Source organism: Microplitis mediator, chromosome 3 (genome assembly GCF_029852145.1).
Source record: "Microplitis mediator isolate UGA2020A chromosome 3, iyMicMedi2.1, whole genome shotgun sequence".
NCBI classification, from domain to species: Eukaryota; Metazoa; Arthropoda; class Insecta; order Hymenoptera; family Braconidae; genus Microplitis; species Microplitis mediator.
The window spans coordinates 19,364,831-19,384,134 of NC_079971.1; the positions used below are offsets into that span (position 1 = coordinate 19,364,831).

Below are 19,304 nucleotides of genomic sequence, written 5' to 3' on the forward strand. Positions count from 1 at the left end.
AATTTACCCTGTAAAAATAAATTACAGTCGAACTCCATTAACTCGGATGGTTAGTTTACGGAGGAGCGGAAATTTCTTGGAATTTTCGAGTTAACGGATGTCCCTTCTTTCTTAAAAGGAAACTACAACGCATGCGCTCTTGCATCGACATGAATGATATATAGATAAATATAGACAGAGACATACAAATGTATGGTATTGGGTGGGAGATAGCGTAGCTCGTAGTGGGGGTCAAGATTGAGGGGAAGTTCCGAGATAATGGAATCCGAGTTAATGGAGTTTGACTGTAGTGAAATTCACTGCAAATCAGTGGATAGTCACTAATATTCCTGCAGGTATAAGTATACCACTAATTCAACCAGTGGCATATTTATAGTTGGTTCCCAGTGAATATTCACTAATTCGAAGTGAATTTTACTGATTCATTTTTAGAGAGTACACTTTTATGTGATCTGATAAAAAATTGTATACTCACCACGGATGAAAGTAGTATGTCCCAATCCGTGTGTTTGTCACCCTCACCTTCGGCTCGTATAGGCGATTACACACGCGGGTCATAATATCTTACTTTCTTCCCTAGGTGTGTAATATACTATTATTGTTCTGCTATCAATTGTCCAATTATTTAGGTGTTTTCTCAGGAAGGCAGGGGAAGAAACTACGTCCCCTCTTGACCAAAATGTGGTATTTTGACCAATACATGGAATTGGTACAGTCGGATTCCATTATCTTGAAATTTCCCCTTAATCTTGACCTCCACTACGAGCTACGCTATCTCCCACCCAATACCATACATTTGTATGTCTCTGTCTATATTTATCTATATATCATTCATGTCGATGCAAGAGCGCACGCGTTATAGTTTCCTTTTAAGGAAGAAGGGGCATCCGTTAACTCGAAAATTCCAAGAAATTTCCGCTCCTCCGTAAACTAACCGTCCGAGTTAATAGAGTTCACCTACACGCAAAAAGATCTTTGATCTGATCATCGATCCTAGGGTAAGCCAATAAGGAGCTTATGCTAAATATTTCGCTACATATAATGGTAGAAGATAGGGATGTACGAATCGCGTGTATGCCCAAAAGGGCGCGGAAACGGTCTCCTGTAAAAAGGAGGTAGACTTCGGTCCCTTTACATGAATTAATTCTTCAGTTATTTAATCGCAGTTACTTTGTGTCGGAATCCCTTATGTCCCACTCAATTACATATTTATATTTTAATTAATAAAATTACCACAAGAACTGCAATATCATTTTTCCAGTTGTCCTTAGGATTGTAAGCATGGTGATAAATGATGTTAGCAACCTTATGAAGTTGACCAGATTGAAGCGAATATCTATCGTTGGTACCAGATAGAACTACCATATTCCGATGAAGATTTTTTCTATCGTCAACAACACAATGAGCTGCTGTGAGAATATGTAGTGGGCTGATAATACTGCCACCACAAATATGCTGGCCGAAAATTCGTAGTGAAACTTGATGAGGAATTTCACCCTCCCATGCTTGATAACCGTTGACAATTTTACTAGGTCTTTTGGTATCTCCACCTGAGAAATTAAAAAAAAATATTAATACTAAAGACTTATCTCAGTTCGATAAGAAAATATTTATAGTCATTTTATTATACCGAAAGTGCAAAGTACTAGATAAATAGTTATTATGCGTAACATATTTAATATTATTTATGCCTATGAATTTTATTTTTTGAACCAATTAGACAATGAGACTGTAAATGGAAATTATATTCGAGACTTTATATATCTCCAAGCGAGGATTAAATTTAATACAAATAGATATGATTTAAAGGTAATAAATCATTTTATTAATAGGCCTTATGCTATAAATTTGTCAAAAAATTTTCAGAGCGAAAACTAATGAGAAAAAAAATTAGTTATAACTGTACACTTATCATTTTATAACTCACATATGTGTAACAAAGATTACGTAAACGGAGGTTTTAAATGAATGAAGAATTAGCAAAAGAATTATTATATTTTAGATTTTAATAACAATAAAAATAGTTATACATTTTTTTTTTCATTTAAACGAATGAATTATTATACCATGAATCACTTTTAAACATCAATGATTCATCAAATAGAATAATTTATAGTTTGATAAAATAAATACAGATAGTATTCAAATCATTAATCAGAAATCATTTAATTGATGAAATTTTTTATTTTATATTTTTATCAATATTTATTTTAAGAGTTAACAAATTTCTATAAATAATTTAATTAATTAAATGACACATCAAAAATTAATTTAAATTTATAATTTATAATTTATGCTTTAATTCGATTTTTTGGATCTTGGTGCTTTTCTTATATTTGGAATACGAAAAACACTATCAGGAGTAACGGGTGTATTAGGAATAGATCCTCGAAGAGTAGACACAGTACAATCTGAATCATCTGAAGTATTATATCCACCATAGGCAACGCGAGCATCATTAGAATACCTTCAATAATAAAAATGATTAACTATCAGATAATTGGATACTTGCAATTAAATTGAATTATTTTTGAGTGTTTGAATACTAACTGGAAGTTTTGAGGATGTGGAATTTGTTGATGAGATGCATTGTGTGAGTAATTTTGAGCGGGATTAGTATTCATTTGATATTGATATGAATTTCCGACATTTGCATAGTTTTGATTTTGTGGATTATCAGCGATAGTTGCTTGATGATGAGCGACAAATTGTTTTTCAGCTTTCACATTATTGTATTCTTCTTGAATCACGTGTAACTCTTGCTTCATTTGTTCCGTACGTTTACGTAAGTCCCAATAAACAGATTTCAATGAATTGTATTTTTTATTCTAGTAACAGTAAAAAAAGACTATAAATATTTTAACTATACGTAGATAAATTAAATTTATCTATTAACTTATAGTATATTGAATGACAGGTAATGATACTCTGCTTAAAAGTTATGATTTAATTTTATACAAACAACAGAGTTTAGATTAATTTGTATAGAAATCGAATAAGAATCAATCGGAAATCGGTCCTGATCAAATACTCCGATTAAATCGGATTCAATCTGATTAAAACTCAATTGGATGTCTATCAGATTCAACCGGGAACAAACATTGAATCAGAATTGCTCGAGAGTGTTCCAAGTATTCGATTGAAATTTTTAAATCAGATTTAATCGGAAATTCATGAAAATATTTTTTGATTATTTACCGATTGAATCCGATAAAAATATTTTATTCGGATTCTATTGAAAAATAATAATTTTTTTTCAATTATTTTCCGATTTAAATCTTTTAATTAAATTCAATCGATAAATAATATTCGAATTTTCCGATTAAAAATTATTAGAATTTTCTAATCGGATTCAATCGGAGTTTTTAATCAGGGAGCATTGAAACTTAGAATTAAAATGTTTTGAGTCAAACTAAGACAACTATTGACTTGGATTATTAATATGACAGACCGTTTAAACAATTCAATGATCTCTGATAAAAAAAAATTTGTACCAGAATTAATCAAAACATGAATTCAGAATCTCGTAATTTTTATATGAACTTATAAATTGTGCTAGATGAGAGTTATCAGAACTGATAAGAATGAAAAAAAAAAAAAATTAAACTAAAATTTGATTTTATCTATTCTAAATTATCAGAACAAATAATAAAATAGTATTTAATTAATTATTCTTATAAAAGTGGTAATTAAAAATTGCAATATCACTTTCTTATCGGCTTCCATAAAACTTATGATTTTCTACAAAAATTAATTCCGATTACTTCTTATAAAAGTAATACTTTAGAATATCAAAATTATTTGTTTATAAGTTTCGATAAATTTTTACACGAATAAGGTAGTTGTCCCAATACTGGAACGACGAAGGGCATACGACTGATTTTTATTGTTTTAAAAATATTCAAATAGATTATAAGCCAAAATAATTTATTACATTATATAGAATAGACATTTATTTATTCAAAAATAATCAAATTAGTTCATTTTTCTTAAATTTAATATAAAAAAAAATTTTAATATAAAAAAAATTTTAATATAAAAAAAATTGACATTTTTTTTTTCATATTTCGGATATATTCTAAAATCTATTTTATATCCTGTTTTGTAACTAAAAGATTAAGGTTTCAAATAAAGAAAGTTTTATTTAATTTCATCGCGTACGAGTTAAAATATAACATAATGATTATAAAATCGTTCCGGTATTGGGTCTTGTTCCAGTATTGGGACATTTACCTTACTTCTAAAAGTTTGTATTCAAATTTATAAAAAAATAATATTTTTTATTTGCTTTCATTAAAATCTTGTCGGTTTTCAAATTTATTTTTATTAAATTTCTATGGGATTTTATGAGTCAGACGTTATTGAATTGTTTACACAGAGTATGATTATTCTGAGGTTTATAATAAACGAATGTCATTCTGACAGGACTGAAATAAAGTCAAACACTAATTCAGTGGATAAAAACTAGACATTTCCTGCGCTGAAGAGAAAAACCAATGATTTTAAACCCACTAAATAACATTGGTCTGAAAATGATTCGCAACGATCCTGTAGTTGGAAGACAATTAATAATTTCCGTTTCTTTTTTTTTTTTTTTTAACAAATCAATTAAAATAAAACAAAAACTATAAATATGCACATGTAGAAAATTAAAAAAGCTATAGATGCAATTTTTTAAAAATAATTTATCTTCTCTAAAGAAACCTAAAAATGATTAGACGTTTACTAACTGCGATGCTGAAAGTAGCCGCCAACTTAAAATTTAACTGTTTTTAATTACCGAGTTAATTGTCATCATAAAAATTTTTTAAAAAATCCACAAGAGAATTTTTTAAAATTCTTCGCATGCATTTTTTGAAATTTTTCCTGTCAATATTTATTTTGTCTATTGAAAACATATAAAAATTTATGAGTGTGAATGTATCAGACATCAGGAAAATTTTAATTATAAATAAATAGAGTAAATCATTAATAAAATAAAATTTTAAAAAATGCGCATTTAAAAAATTTAAAAATTAACAAGTGCATTTTTTATAAATATTTTTTTTTTAATTGTTTACTCTATTTATTTATAATTTTAAATTTTCCCTATATTTGCTACATTCACACTCATAAAAATTTTTAATGTCTGTTACTTTCAGCATCATGACTAACTTTAGTGGCATGGTTCCCATTGACTAGTTCAATAGGCATTTAATCTTGTATTATCAATACAGGTGATAAGAAAAAATGATTACCAATGCATCTGCTTGCGCAGTAACAATTACAAATTGTCCATACTGAAATTTAACGATAGATCCCAAATGATCATAAGCTTGAGGCAATGGAGTAAACATGTTAGTAATAGACGGCGGTATCGGTGCTATCAATTGCATTGATTGGACTCCAGTGCTATCACATGATGGGCAATGGTCACCGACTGAAAAGTAATAAATATTTGTAACCTAAAAATTAAATATTTTATATTTATTAAATTATTTTTATCAACTTACTCTTGCTAATGCATGTGTGACAATAAATATGTCCACATTGTGTCAAAAAAAATGCCGGGGCATTGCTATTCATCAATAAAAAACACTTATTGCAATAATAATTCATTGATTCCATTTTTAATTATTAATTAAACAATTAAAATTTGTAAATTATCCTGTGGGTCTTATTCCTGGCAACTTGTTTGCAGAATGATAAAAAAAAATTTTAAATTGGCCAATAATAAATTTCTCGCGCTATGATTGGCCGACGGAATTAAATCAAGAGAACTCTGTCGAGATTTTTTAAAACTATTTGTATGATTTCTAAACTGCAATAATCATTTAGTTTTAAAAAGTAATTATCATTTATTCAGATGAAATGGTTTTTTTGTATTGAAAATAAATGATACTGAAGTTAGAGCCGACGTCTACTAATTTTTGAATTTTTTAAAAAATGATAAATTATAAAAAAAATTATTTAAAAAACTGCACCTGTAGCTTTTTTAATTTTCTAAATGCGCGCGAATTTTCAGTTTATTTTTTTTGGTAATTAATTTGTTGAGAAAAAAAACTCGAAAATTTTTAGTTATCTGCTAACTTCAGGATCATAAAAATGATAATTGATGACAGTTTTACTGAGTGTGTATGTAGCAGACATGAAATAATTTGTACATTTTAAATAAAAAAATTAAAGTAATGAAATTGAAAAAAAAAAAAAAAATGTGCGTACAGATTTTTCATTATTCTAAATACACATTTTAAAATTTTTATTCTATTTATATTGATTCAGATTTTTTAAAACAAATCAATTATAAAAAATAAAAACTAAAAATATGCACATGTAGAAAATAAAAAAAACTACAGGTGCAATTTTTTCAAATATTACTTCTTTCTTTTAATTTATCGTTCTGAAAAAATATTCAAAAATTATTAGACGTCGGCCAACTTCAGTATCATCCATTTATGATCATGAAGTTAGAAGACAATTAAAAATTTTTATACACGAATGTGGCAGATATCAGACAAATTTTAAATTATAAATAAATAAATTAAACAATTTAAAAAATAAGAAAAAATGCGCGTACAGGATTTTGAATTCTATAAATGTGAATTTTTTAATTTTTATTTTATTTACATATTATTGATTTATTTCAATATTGCAAAAATTGACAAATGTCTGCTACATTCACAATCATAAAAATTTTCGAATTTATTTTTATCAAAATAAAAAAAAATAAAAACTAAAAATATGCACATGTAGAAAATAAAAAAAAAAGACAGGTGCAATTTTTTCAAATATTTTTTTTTCAAATAAGTTATCGTTTTCAACGAAACAAAAAATTTTAGCCGTCGGCTAACTTCAGTATCATTAATAATTATCATTAATTATGGTATATAAATGTTGGAATCTATTTGAAAGTTGCAACAATGACAAATTTTTTTTTTTTTAAGATATATATTTATTATTAGACCCCGGGTGCATTACTACATCCGGCCAACATGAGTCGAATTCAAATTCAAATTTACTTTTTAAACCAGATCAATATCAATGGCAATTTTTTTTTTTTTTTTTTTTTTTTAAAGATTATATATATATATATATATATATATATATATATATATATATTATTAAGCCTCGGGTGACCCCATATCAGACCAACAATTGTCAAATTCAATTTTTCTAACCAAATCAAATTCATTTTTAAACTAGTAAAATTTTAAATTAATGTAAAAATCTATGAACAATAATTGTGGCACCATCTGTTGATGAAATATTTAATTTTCATAAGTAATTGAGTATTCCCTATTTTTATAATATATCGTTGGTGATATATAAACAAAATAAATAAAAAATTTTAATTAACTTTTATTAATTTGATTAAAAAAAAAAAAAAATATTCATAAACATGAAATTTGAATATTTCTCGAACTCAGTCAGTATAGATTTTATTATATGAATTTTTTTATTGAACATGATTATGACTTGAGTCGTAAAAAAAAAAAATTTAACTGACTTTCGTTGAACTGAAGATGAAATACAAGAAGAGTTCCCCGAAACAAAACACTAAACAACCGAACAGTCAGATAATTGTTAGCGTAAGTATTGCGCAGTTGTGAGTTTTGAGAATTTTTAATTAACTAAAGCCGTTATTTATAAAGTTTTCCAATAAAAATGGATAATTTAATGTCAACTTTATTTAAAAAATTAAAAATTATGAACCAGTATGACGAGTTTGAAAAAAAATATTCGTCTTTAAAATCCGACGAAGACAGAGTTAAATTTACGATAAATATTTTTGAAAAGAACGATATTAAATTTGAAATTAAGGGCAAAGAAAAAAATAAATCTGTAGCTGCTAAATTGAATTCTCAATTGAAAAGTGGTCAAAAAATGGATCTTGACGAGATTATTAAAATGTATACGTTAACTATAGCAGTAGCACCAGCTAATTCATGCGAATTATCATCGGCATACGCAAATAGATCCATAGCATTATTCAAAGCAAGATTATACAGTGACTGTATCAATGATATTGAACGTGCTCTGGCAATGGATTATCCAGAAAAAAGTAAAGCAAAACTATACGCACGAAAAGCGCGGTGTCTTATGATTTTAAACCCAGAAAATGCAGCGCAAAAGATACAGGATGCTCTGGAAGAAACTACGAAATGGTTAGAGAAGATGGATTTGAACGATAATGGTATAAATTTCGTTAGAAAAACTGTAAAAAATCCCGAAAAATTAGTACCAGCTAAAAAAGAATTTAAAAAATTAGACGATGAAAGGAATCTGCCTGAAATACCGAATGATAATGAGGAAATTCCTGGCGCTTCTTCAGCAATCAAACTTGTGTATTCTAATAAATTTGGAAGACATATTGTAGCTACTCGAGACATAAAACCGGGAGAAATTCTAGCTGTTCAACAAGCATATGTTTCAAATTTATTTCCCGAAAAGTTTTACACTCATTGCATTTACTGTTTGAAACAAACATGGGCTGGAATTCCCTGTGATAAATGTGCGTATGCCATATACTGTTCAGAAACTTGTCGACAAGCGGCTTGGTCAAGTCACCATGAAATTGAATGTCAAGTAGTGGGTCCTTTAATTGCTATGGGTATGAATAACCTTGGGTTAATGAGTTTGAGACTACTTATTTCTGCTGTAAAAGAAGCAGGAGATTTGAAATCATTAAAAAATCATCTTAAAAAAATTGATTCATTAACTGGTAATTTATTTATTTTTTAAACTTACGTTATATTTGAGCTTTAATACTTGAAAATCTTTTTTCAGATCCAAGAACTCGAGGATTCACTGGAAAAATTTTAGATGATAAAAAATATGCGAGTGTTTATACATTGGAAACAAATACTACAAAGCGATCAGTTGATGATCTTTTTGGAAGATCTTTAAACGCTTCTTATATAACGTATGTACTCGCTAAAAAAAGTAAAATATTTGGAGACGTACTGTCAGGTGACTTGATAGATTTGAAAGAGCATCGATGGTTTACTTTTATTGGAGGATTGATCATGAGACATCAGCAAATTATTCCGAGCAATACTCATTTGGTCTGTATATTAAGATGATTTGTTTTGAACTAACTTTCTTTTTCACTCCCACAGCAAAATATTGATGTTTATATCAAGAAAAAAATTCCTGAAAATTTTATGATCCTGAAGTTAACAGACAATTAATAATTTTCGGATTTTTTTTAAACAAATCAATTACAAAAAAATAAAAAATAAAAATATGCACATGTAGAAAATTTTAAAAACTATAGGTGCAATTTTTTCAAATATTTTTTTTTTATAATTTATTTAAAAAAAAAAATCTAAAAGTTAGTGGACGTCGGCTGACTTCAGTATCATACAATTTTTAGCTCTTAATTTTACACGGGAAAAAATAAACTAAATAAATTGAAAATGACAAGTAATATAATGATAAAGTGATCAGTAAATGCTATCATTCTAAATAGCAATTTATTCATTTATGATTAAAACGTGAGTAATTATGAGTATAAATGTAGCAGACATCAGACAAATTTAAAATTATAAATAAATAGAGTAAATAATTAATTTTTAAAATTAAAAAAAAATGTGCATTTAAAAAATTTTGAAATAAACAAGTGCATTTTTTATAAATATTATTTTTTAAATTATTTACCCTATTTATTTATAATTTTAAATTTGTCTGGTGTCTGCTACATTCACACTCGTGAATATAATTACAGCATAAGTTTTAAAATTTATTATCTGTGTAAGAAAAATTACTATTTGAATTTTAAAAATTGTAACTGATACTTAGATAATTGACGATATGTATTATAAAATTTATTATTTGGAATGTTAAAATTCCCCATATTGACATCCGGGTTCCGGGTTATAATTTCAAACACTAATTTTGAAAGTTTTTTTTTTTTAAGTTTATTTTTTTCCGTGTACTTCTAATTACTGTTACAGTCGGACCTCGTTATAAGACTATCATTCTATCTTTTTTTATAAACCAGGTATCGCGATAGTTTGAGAGAGAAATTAATAGTCTTATAACGAGATCGTACTGTACTTTGATTTAAAGTTTCCCCATTTAAAATACATGGAAAAGTTAGGATTTTTAAATTCTCTATAACTCAGTCGCATTTTAAGTTATCGGGTCGCCGTTTGCGGCATTTTGTTGGTAATTTCATACTCTTCAAAAGTTTCTGAAGTAATTTTACTGACATTCTAATTGTTTTTTCTGTATTGGTTCAGACAATCATTTTTTTAATGATAATTTGGGTCTTTAGTTAATATTTACCAAATAACGAAATTTACAGTAAAAATGCAGATAACGATTTTTTATGAAACTTAATTCTCTACAAAAAAGGTCTTCTTCTTTAAGTAGCTCAAGTTCTTCGTTCACGTGATATAAGGATTTGATTAATTTTGTAAATAAAATATTTTTTTTAAAATTCGACTAAATCCCTTTCAATTTAATTTTAAATCCGTAATTAATCCTCTTCTTATTTATTAAACTCATTCATAAAAATAAGAAGGATTAAATTTATTAAGCTCCGGATAAATTTTTGACAAATATTTTATTTACAAAATTAATACAATCTCTCTATCACGCGAACGAAGAATCAGCCACTTAACTAAGAGGACCTTTTTTTGTAGAGAATCAAATTTCCTATAAAATTGTTATTTGCATTTTTACTGTAAATTTCGTTGTTTAGTCGATATCAACTAAAAAACCCAAATTGTCATTAGAAAAATGATTTTCAGAATTAATACAGATAAAACAATTAGAGTCTCAATAAAATTACTTCGACAACTTTTGAATAATATTAAATTGCCTACAAAATGTTGTAAACGGCGACCCGATAACTGGAAATGCGGCTGCGCTATAGAAAATTTAAAAAATGGAAAAACTTCAAAATTGAAATAACAGTAATTAGAAGTAAGATTGAGGGCTAAAAATTTTGAGGGATTTTTTTCTTGATATATCCATCAATATTTTGCTGTGGGAGGGAAAAAAAAAGTTCGTTTAAAACAACTCACCCTCGTGTATATAATATAGTTCTTTTATAAATAAGGTAGATGTCCCAATACCGGAACGACGAAGGGTATACAACTGATTTTTATTGTTTTAAAAATATCCAAATAGATTATAAACCAAAATAATTTATTACATCATATAGAATAAACATATAGAATAAACCTATTCAAAAATAATCAAATTAGTTGATTTTTCTTAAATTTAATATAACAAAAAATTTTTTTTTCTATGACACCCAAAAGACCCAATACCGGAACGCTGAAATAGCCTTGTCCTAATACGGGAATTCGGTTGTCCTAATACCGGAACAGTAAATAAAATGAGTTATTTTTTGTATTTATTCAGAGTGAAAATATTAACAATTATTAAATAAGATTAATGTAAATTGAGTGTGAATGTAGCAGACATTAGATAACTTTAAAATTATGAATAAATAAGATAAATAATTTAAAAAATAATATTTATAAAAAAAGGATTATTAATTTCAAAAGTTTTTAAATGCGCATTTTTCAAAATTTCATTTCATTAATTATTTACTCGATTTATTAATAATTTTAAATTTGTCTGATGTCTGCTATATCACACTCAGAATGTAAAATGTATTTAAAATTTTTAAATGATTAAATATTCAATGAAAATAAATATTTTGAACTGAAGAATAGAAACAAAATAAATCATTTGAAGGAATACTATAAAAATAATTTAAAAAAAAAACTAAACACAAAAATTTATTTTTTATGATTTAAATTAGAGTTTATCTATATTTAATGCATTTTTTATAACAATCATACATACTGCATTAAATATTAGGGCTCCAGTAATAATTAATATTGCACTTGATTTAGCCAGTCAATAAAACTCGCCGTTAATGTCTATCGATAACATTAATAACATTAATATGACTGGCTGTTCCGGTACTGGGCACGGGAATCATTCATTTTGATGTACCAATAGACGAACAGTAAAATTAATATGATAATACTATTTTTTCCATATTGTTAATTTGTTTTCTTGAATTTTATGTCATTCAAGATGCATATACAAAAAAAAAAATTATCGAAAAGTAATTCTATACATTTTCTTTAAGCTTAAGACCATTGACTGATTTCTTAGCAAAACCATTAAGAGACATGAAAAAGTCATGAATCCTAGACTATTTTTATAATTAACATTTTTTTTTTTATATTTCGTATACATTCTAAAATTTATTTTATATTCTATTTTCTAACTAAAAGATTAAGGTTTTAAATAAAGAAAGTTTTATTTAATTTCATCGCGTACGAGTTAAAATATAATATAATGATTATCAAATCGTTCCGGTATTGGGTCTTGTTCCGGTATTGGGACATTTACCTTATATGAGCATATTAAACTGTTTTTTTTTTTTCGATAAGTATTAAACGATACTTTTTTTAACCTTTACAGATAACCGAAGAAAATATGAGTATTGTTCCTTATGAACGTGCAGCCGTAATTTTGCCGTCAAACAGTTATTTTAATCACAGCTGTAATCCTTCGGTTGACTTAGTAGAATTTGGAAAAAACAAAGCTACTGTTGCTACTCGTGCTATTAAAAAAAATGAACAAGTAAGTTTGGCAGTGTTACAATTCTACTCACGTCATCTCTACTTAAGAGAAGTAGCTACAACCCTACTCACTCACAACTTTACTCAGCCTCAACTCTACTCATAGTTTTTTTCATTTAGGTTCAACTTTACTTACCTATAACTCTACTCACGTATTTTAGCCTATCGGTAAAATAGCAATTCTTTGTGAGTAGAGTTGGAGCTGAGTAAAGATATAACTGATTAGAGTTAAGTCTGAGCAAAAAAAAACCGTGAGTAGAGTTGAGGCTGATAAAAGTTGTAATTGAGAAGAGTTGTAGCTACTTCTCTTGAGTAGAGACGATGTGAGTAGAATTGTAACACTATCCTAAAAACAATTTAACGAATGAGTAACCAATTTCAGTTATAAAAAATTATTTCTTTATTCCTACAGATATTTGATAACTATGGAATGCATTATATCTATACACCAGACACTTGGTTGAGACAAAAATATTTAAAACAACGATTTTTTTTCGATTGTAAATGTGAAGCTTGTACCAACGGCTGTTTGAACTTCTATGGCCCTGAATCTTACCTGGTAAAAAATTATCAACTACATTTTTCTTTTATCAAATATTTTTTATTTATTACTCTAAAAAAAAGTTTTTATCAGAACCGTCTAAAATATTGTTTATAGTAGATAATTACTAAAACAAAATATGATAGTATATATTAGCAGCACTCGGGTAGAAGTACCGTTTTTGGCCACTTTAGGGCCAGTTTTGGTCACTTAGAAATTTTGAATAAAATAATTTGTAAAATACGCAACAACATAATTAATTTTTAACTTCTCGCTAAGAAAATCGACGATTTTCGAAAAATTCGGGAAATTATTGTTTTCACCCCGATTTGCGAAAATCGAGTTTTCATCAGATGTCGACGTTTTGAGATCCTAGAAAGCTAATCTGACTATTTTCGGAATGATGTCCGAGTGTATGTATGTGTGTGTGTGTGTGTGTGTGTATGTGTGTGTGTGTGTGTGTGTGTGTGTGTGTGTGTGTAAACTCTTTGTAACTTTTTAACTAATGAATCGATTTGGATGGTTGAGGTGGCAATCGAAAGAGCTTGTTGGCCATCAATTTTTCTGAAAATTTCAGATCATTTGATCAAGTATACTCGAAAATATTAGCGAATTACGAAATAAAAAATTTTTTTTTTTAGTTTTTTATATGAAGCTGAAGCTAGCGGCCGTAATAAGTAGCGGCCAGGTAAAAAATTTCTGGCCGCTACTTATTACGGCCGCTAGCTTCAGCTTCATGTTTTTTATTGCTTTCTCAGAAACGACTTATACGATCAACTTCAAAATCTAATCAGCTCTAGAACTTTATAACACGCGTCGATTACCGCCTCAACCATCAAAATCGGTCAGTTCGTTCGTGAGATATCGTGGGAGAAAGAAATGCCAAAAGACGGTTTTGTCGAAAACAATGGTATACAAAAGTATTTTCGGATTCGAAGAGCTCGGAAATGTATCCACAACAATGTTTTTGAGCTCCTTGAGCTCGAGGAGCTCGAAAACAGCGAGAAGTTTTGGGGCTGGCCCGCAGGGTCAACCGATAGACAGATTTTTTTAAATATGATCTATTTAAATTTGTCTCTGCAAGTTTGTACGAATTGTTGGTCCCTGAACCATTTGTTAGTAGGGTCTTAATTTTATTTTTCGTTTGTTTTTAAATATATTGTTATTCATTTTTGTTAACTAATTGGACTATTTTTTGGCCAAGAATCAGCGATAGCATAATACCTTTCCACGCTATTTGGGCTGGCGCTGCAACTTCGAAGTCCCATTTCCGTAGAAAATTAGCTAATTTTACTATTATTGTTTGATTACTATATATCCAGTGTTGAATATTAAATAAATTTTATATTTTAAAATTCACTCAACGCAATAGTTAAAAAGTAAACTCAAATTAAAATGTGTGACAATCAATAGTATTACATGCATTTGCTTTTAGTTCGATGGATGTCAGTTCTCCTTGCTTCTGACTATATGGCCTTCGATCTGAATAATTACTTTTAACAGTATTGATCAATACAGAGGCTAATACTGCATTCTATAACTCGTAAAAAATCATAAATATTTTTTAAAAGCTTATAAATCCAATGAAGTCAATTCATCGAAAAAAAATTTATCGTAGACACAATTACTCCATATTCTTCTTTGTTATCTAAGAATATTTTGAGAATAAATTTACTTCTGTTCTCTTCGCGTTAAACGGACTTCATAACCATGAATTGAACATCAGTTTACTGATGTATAATCGTTATCAAATAAATTTGATGCAATAATTAGCCTTGCGATTACAGTCGCAAAAAATATTCAAATGAAAACTTATGAACTATTAAAAATTTCCATCATTTTACTATTTTCCTTCTAAAATTACCATTGTCTTGCATGCGACCGTAAACTAATAGCCTCATAATTGTTATAAATATTATCGATTGATATATAAACCAGTCGTGCTAGTGCATATTTGCCATGACCGAGAAGAATGGTACTTATTTGGAAGGACATTTCATTTTCTATATATTAATTAAGAATAATTAATAAAGAAAAGTAACCCGATTTTTAAAATTTTTAGTCTAAAATAAAAAAATCTGATCAGATGAAAAAAAAAAAATTTTAAATAATAACTTGCTGTACTTACTATAAATTATCACTAGGACTTTGGACTCTATCTTGAAGCCCGGACTCTGATTTGTAAAAAAAGACATATAATTTATTTAGATAAGATTATCAATAGGAAGAGAAATTTTAATCAATTTCTTTGAATGCTTGATAAATTTAAATTAATAAATAATCGATTGATTTATTTTTCATCACACATTTTTTAAAAATTTTATCATAATGGGCTGTATTTAAACTATATATTTTTTTTTTTTACCTTCAATGAAATCCACAAACGCTCAATTAATAAGTTAATAAATGCTTCAATCATTAAATTTACTCATATTTAATATTGAGAATATAATTTAAATATTTTAAATATAATATTATATATAAATATATTTATAAAAAATAATACGATCAATTGTGTAACATGTTTGGGTTTTCAGTTTAACGCATTTCCATTTCTTCTTTCACGGGACTGAGACCTAGACCCTCTATTATAACTTTCAAAGCAATCGATTTGCAGAAACAAAACCTCACATATTAACAATAACTGGAAGAAATTAATAACAATAATATTTATGACATTGGATTGAAAAAATAATTCAAAAATGTATTTTAACATTATTTTTTATTCTTATAAATTAGTCACAATTTAAAAAATTCTAAAGTGATTATAATTTTACAAATTTGAAAATATTTAAATCGGTGTGTCTAGTCATCTGCTAATCGGACGACTAATATAGGTGCAAATTTTTTTTTTTTTTTTTTTTTTTTTTTTTTTTTTCAATTAAATTGCTGAAAAAAAAAAAAAAATATTCAAAAATTGTTCATTTTCCGTTAACTTCAGGATCATTCTTGAGTACGTCTTTCAAGAAAATTTCCGATTCTCTATAGACAAAAACGTGTGCTTTTTTTATTTTGCCTGTAGAATATTTTAGTCATGGACGAACAAAATAATTTAGTCTTCCAACAATTAGACAAATAAAATAATTTAGTCGTCCGATTAGTAGACGACTAGCATCAGCCTATTTAAATTACTCGTCTATCGTTAGTCATTACTTACAAATTATGATTAATTACTTGAATTATTAATTAAGTATTTGGAATCGTGGTCAAGACTGAGATTATTTAATTATGTGGTGCCGCAATAAAATATTTAATTTTTTTATAAAATAAAATTTACATTCATTTACATTATTTCGAAATAAATTAAAAAAATATCACAACACAACTTGAAGTTAAAAAATATATATTTTTTATTTTTTTATAATTATTGCTGTCTTTAAAATAATATTTCAATACTCAAAAATTTTGTTAGCGGTTACTTTGATAAATATTATTATGGAAGAAACAGTCGACAGTCAAATGATTGATTTCACATTCAAGAATTGTGTAAGTCGATACAGTTGGGATGAATTAGCGAAATTAAGCGCTTCGTTTTCTTACCCCCACCATCATGCCTTAGGTATTAAATTTAGATGGTGGGGATAGAAACCGAAAATATCCGAAACGCAAAATCTCGCCAATTCAACTATAGTCGATAAAATATTTAATTTCAATAAATTGAAGTTAAATGTTATAAACGAGAGACAATTCAAGTGATGGAATTTATTAAGCCGATTACACGTGACTGTACACATATTTTTTGTAAGTTAATGGATTTTTATTTTTTACTGTCTTGGACGGCGATAACGTCCGACAATATACTCAATACCAAATACAATAATCGCCAAAAATTGAAAAAATGCCATAAATACATATAAATACGTTAAATCTACAGCGTCAATTATTTGATAATCAATGATTCTTTTAAGTTTTTCCTTAGCTCTCAGCTTATCTCGTGATTTCATTGTAAATTTATCCGCTAACACAACTCCAATTCCGGAGCTTTGCAGGTGTAATGCTTTATGGTAAAATCGGTCTGCCAAAGCCCAAAATAGTCTCGTATGCTTGAAACTGGACAAATTCATCTTGAAACGTTTTGATATATGCAAATTATGTTGAACAACGGATTTAAGTATAAATGATTCTGCATCGATAATCGCAACTGTATTGTTTTCGCGGACTAGTTTCAAACAATCGTCTAAGGAGTAGGATTCGCTATAGTTATGTAAGTATTTCATATCCTCATTACTTTTCCATATTTGCTCATCTAAAATGTAACTTTCAATCCCGCTGGGATAATATACGTGATACTTATGATCGTACAAGTCTTTAAGGGACTCCATGTTATAAGTCGGCGGGTGAGTTAATACGGCAAATAATTGTCCCTCAAGCAATGGACTGAAGAAGAAAACAAACAAAAATCCCGTGAAGAAGGTGATTTTCATGGCGAGACGGTCAAGAGGTGCATCGATCCCCATACTCATCAGCAGCTTCAGAACATCCAGAACAGCCAATCCGATTTGATACTTATTGTGCAATACAATCAAGAGGGTGATTAGAAGAAGAAGAAAAATTATCGCTATGGCTCCATTAATATCGATTACATTTGCGATTTCATAGGATGCTGATTGAAAATTTGCTTTTTGTGTTACTATAATCCAAAGTACATCTTCCATCCATGGCACTGTGCGAAAAATACTAGGGTCGTTGTAATACGGATTGTATATAGTACTGACATCGTTACTTTCATTTACTAATGAAAGATACAGAGAAAGAACATCTGATCCAAAGTAAGTCGCTTGTGGAGTCATGTTTATCGAATTAAATAAAGAATCGTAATAAAATGTTGATATTTTATCCCTTGCGGCTATATTAACGGGATAGCCATCAAGAACTTGAGTTTTATCGAAAAAGAGTGACTCACATATTTTATGATCTGAAACAAAAAAAAAAAAAACGTTCGTGTGTTATTATAACCCTAGCGGATCTGAATTACGGTGTTTACCGTAAATTACCGCATTTCGCCACATTTTTCGGTAATTTACGGCAGTCTTCACTAATATACAGTAATTTACGGCGTTTTTGCCATAAACACGTTACAATACTTCACTTTACCGTAAAATACCGTACTTCAGATCCACCAGGGATATTATTTTTATTTTATTTTTATTTATTTATTAAAATTTTTGGTAGTAATTTTATTGTGGTAGTACACGGAAAAAAAATTCTATCAAAATGTACGATGTTAACATCGTAATCTCGGACTAGACTTTTATTAATGTCAATTTTTAAATGTTTTATTTCAAAATTTATTATGTGGGTTATATTTTTTACTATTTAACATCGTAATTTTAACAAAGACTTTTAGGATTAAAAACTACTGCAAAAATTACAATTTAACATCGTAAAAAAAAAATAAATAAAAATTACACTTTAAAAACTATATTTATTCGTACATTTAATATTTCTATTTACTTTTTAACAAAATAAATATTACAGTGCTGCCTCTGTTATAATACGATGGAAGCTATAAAAAGTACGATGTTACATCGTACTTTTTAAATAGTAACTGGGTCCTCCGCAAGTCGTTTATATAGATCCCCTCGCAGATTTGAATCACGGTGGAAACACGGTGGGTTTGTTCCATTTTACCACTGTGATTACGCGGTGGATACACCGTGGAAACACGGTGGTGAAATAGCACAAAGCCACCGTGGAATCACGGTGGATACACCGCGTAATCACAGTGGATACACTGTGTATACCCAGTGGTGAAATGGAACAAACCCACCGTGTAACCACAGTGGATCCACGATGCTTACACTTTCACGGTGTTCCCACCGTGATTCAAATCTGCGAGGGTCTTAAAAACAACAGCGTAGGCCCTTCAGTGCCCGAGTGGTCCAAGGCGTCGGACACTTCGCACTCGAAAGGACTCGGGTTCTAATCCAACTGCCGAACGATTATTATTTTAATCTTTTATTTAAAATTTCTCTTCAAATTTTACGATGTTACATCGTAATTTATATTAAAGAGCTTAAGACTTCGTATTATTTGTCTGAAGTATTATTTCTTAAATGAAATTTCCAACCCTACATCGTAAAAATTACGATGTGAAAAGTCTAGTCCACCAATACAATAATTAATAGGACAAATTACGATGTTAGCATTGTAAATTTAACTAGAAT

The 19,304-nt window shown here is 28.2% G+C and overlaps 3 protein-coding genes across 7 annotated transcripts in view; 1 reads left to right on the forward strand and 2 right to left on the reverse strand.

Annotated features, from left to right (window-relative positions):
- LOC130665374 (chymotrypsin-1-like) overlaps positions 1-19,304 on the reverse strand; it is a 60,834-nt gene that overhangs the window by 927 nt on the left and 40,603 nt on the right. For 2 of the 4 annotated variants that reach the window (XM_057465714.1, XM_057465713.1), the window contains exon 3: positions 15,843-18,052. In XM_057465714.1, the coding sequence (XP_057321697.1) occupies positions 16,902-18,052 (1,151 nt within the window). In that variant the 3' untranslated portion in view covers positions 15,843-16,901. Of the gene's footprint in view, positions 1-1,233; positions 1,551-1,630; positions 1,763-15,842; positions 18,053-19,304 lie in introns of those variants that run through there. The other 2 variants (XM_057465716.1, XM_057465715.1) reach the window with 2 other exon arrangements.
- Positions 2,260-5,690, reverse strand: LOC130665375 (RING finger protein 212B-like). The gene is made up of 4 exons (XM_057465717.1): positions 5,493-5,690; positions 5,238-5,419; positions 2,551-2,828; positions 2,260-2,467 (listed from the first exon to the last, which is right to left on the reverse strand). The coding sequence occupies exons 1-4, from the start codon at positions 5,605-5,607 to the stop codon at positions 2,299-2,301; spliced, it is 744 nt and encodes a 247-aa protein (XP_057321700.1). The 5' UTR covers positions 5,608-5,690; the 3' UTR covers positions 2,260-2,298.
- The window catches only part of LOC130665373 (SET and MYND domain-containing protein 4-like), a 57,801-nt gene continuing 45,976 nt past the window's right edge, over positions 7,480-19,304 (forward strand). The window contains exons 1-5 of one of the 2 annotated variants that reach the window (XM_057465711.1): positions 7,480-8,701; positions 8,767-9,044; positions 12,436-12,597; positions 13,009-13,155; positions 15,675-15,968. In XM_057465711.1, the coding sequence (XP_057321694.1) occupies positions 7,645-8,701; positions 8,767-9,044; positions 12,436-12,597; positions 13,009-13,155; positions 15,675-15,710 (1,680 nt within the window). In that variant the 5' untranslated portion in view covers positions 7,480-7,644 and the 3' untranslated portion in view covers positions 15,711-15,968. Of the gene's footprint in view, positions 8,702-8,766; positions 9,045-12,435; positions 12,598-13,008; positions 13,156-15,674; positions 15,969-19,304 lie in introns of those variants that run through there. The other variant, XM_057465710.1, reaches the window with a different exon arrangement.

What these genes read in the sequence shown, in the direction of transcription:
- LOC130665375 (XM_057465717.1), bottom strand. Translation starts at nt 5,607, where the DNA reads ATGGAATCAATGAATTATTATTGCAATAAGTGTTTTTTATTGATGAAT. An exon ending in TCACACATGCATTAGCAAGA is followed by an intron (nt 5,420 to 5,492) that starts GTAAGTTGATAA and finishes ATTACTTTTCAG; the next exon opens with TCGGTGACCATTGCCCATCA. An exon ending in CCACATCCTCAAAACTTCCA is followed by an intron (nt 2,468 to 2,550) that starts GTTAGTATTCAA and finishes TTATTATTGAAG; the next exon opens with GTATTCTAATGATGCTCGCG.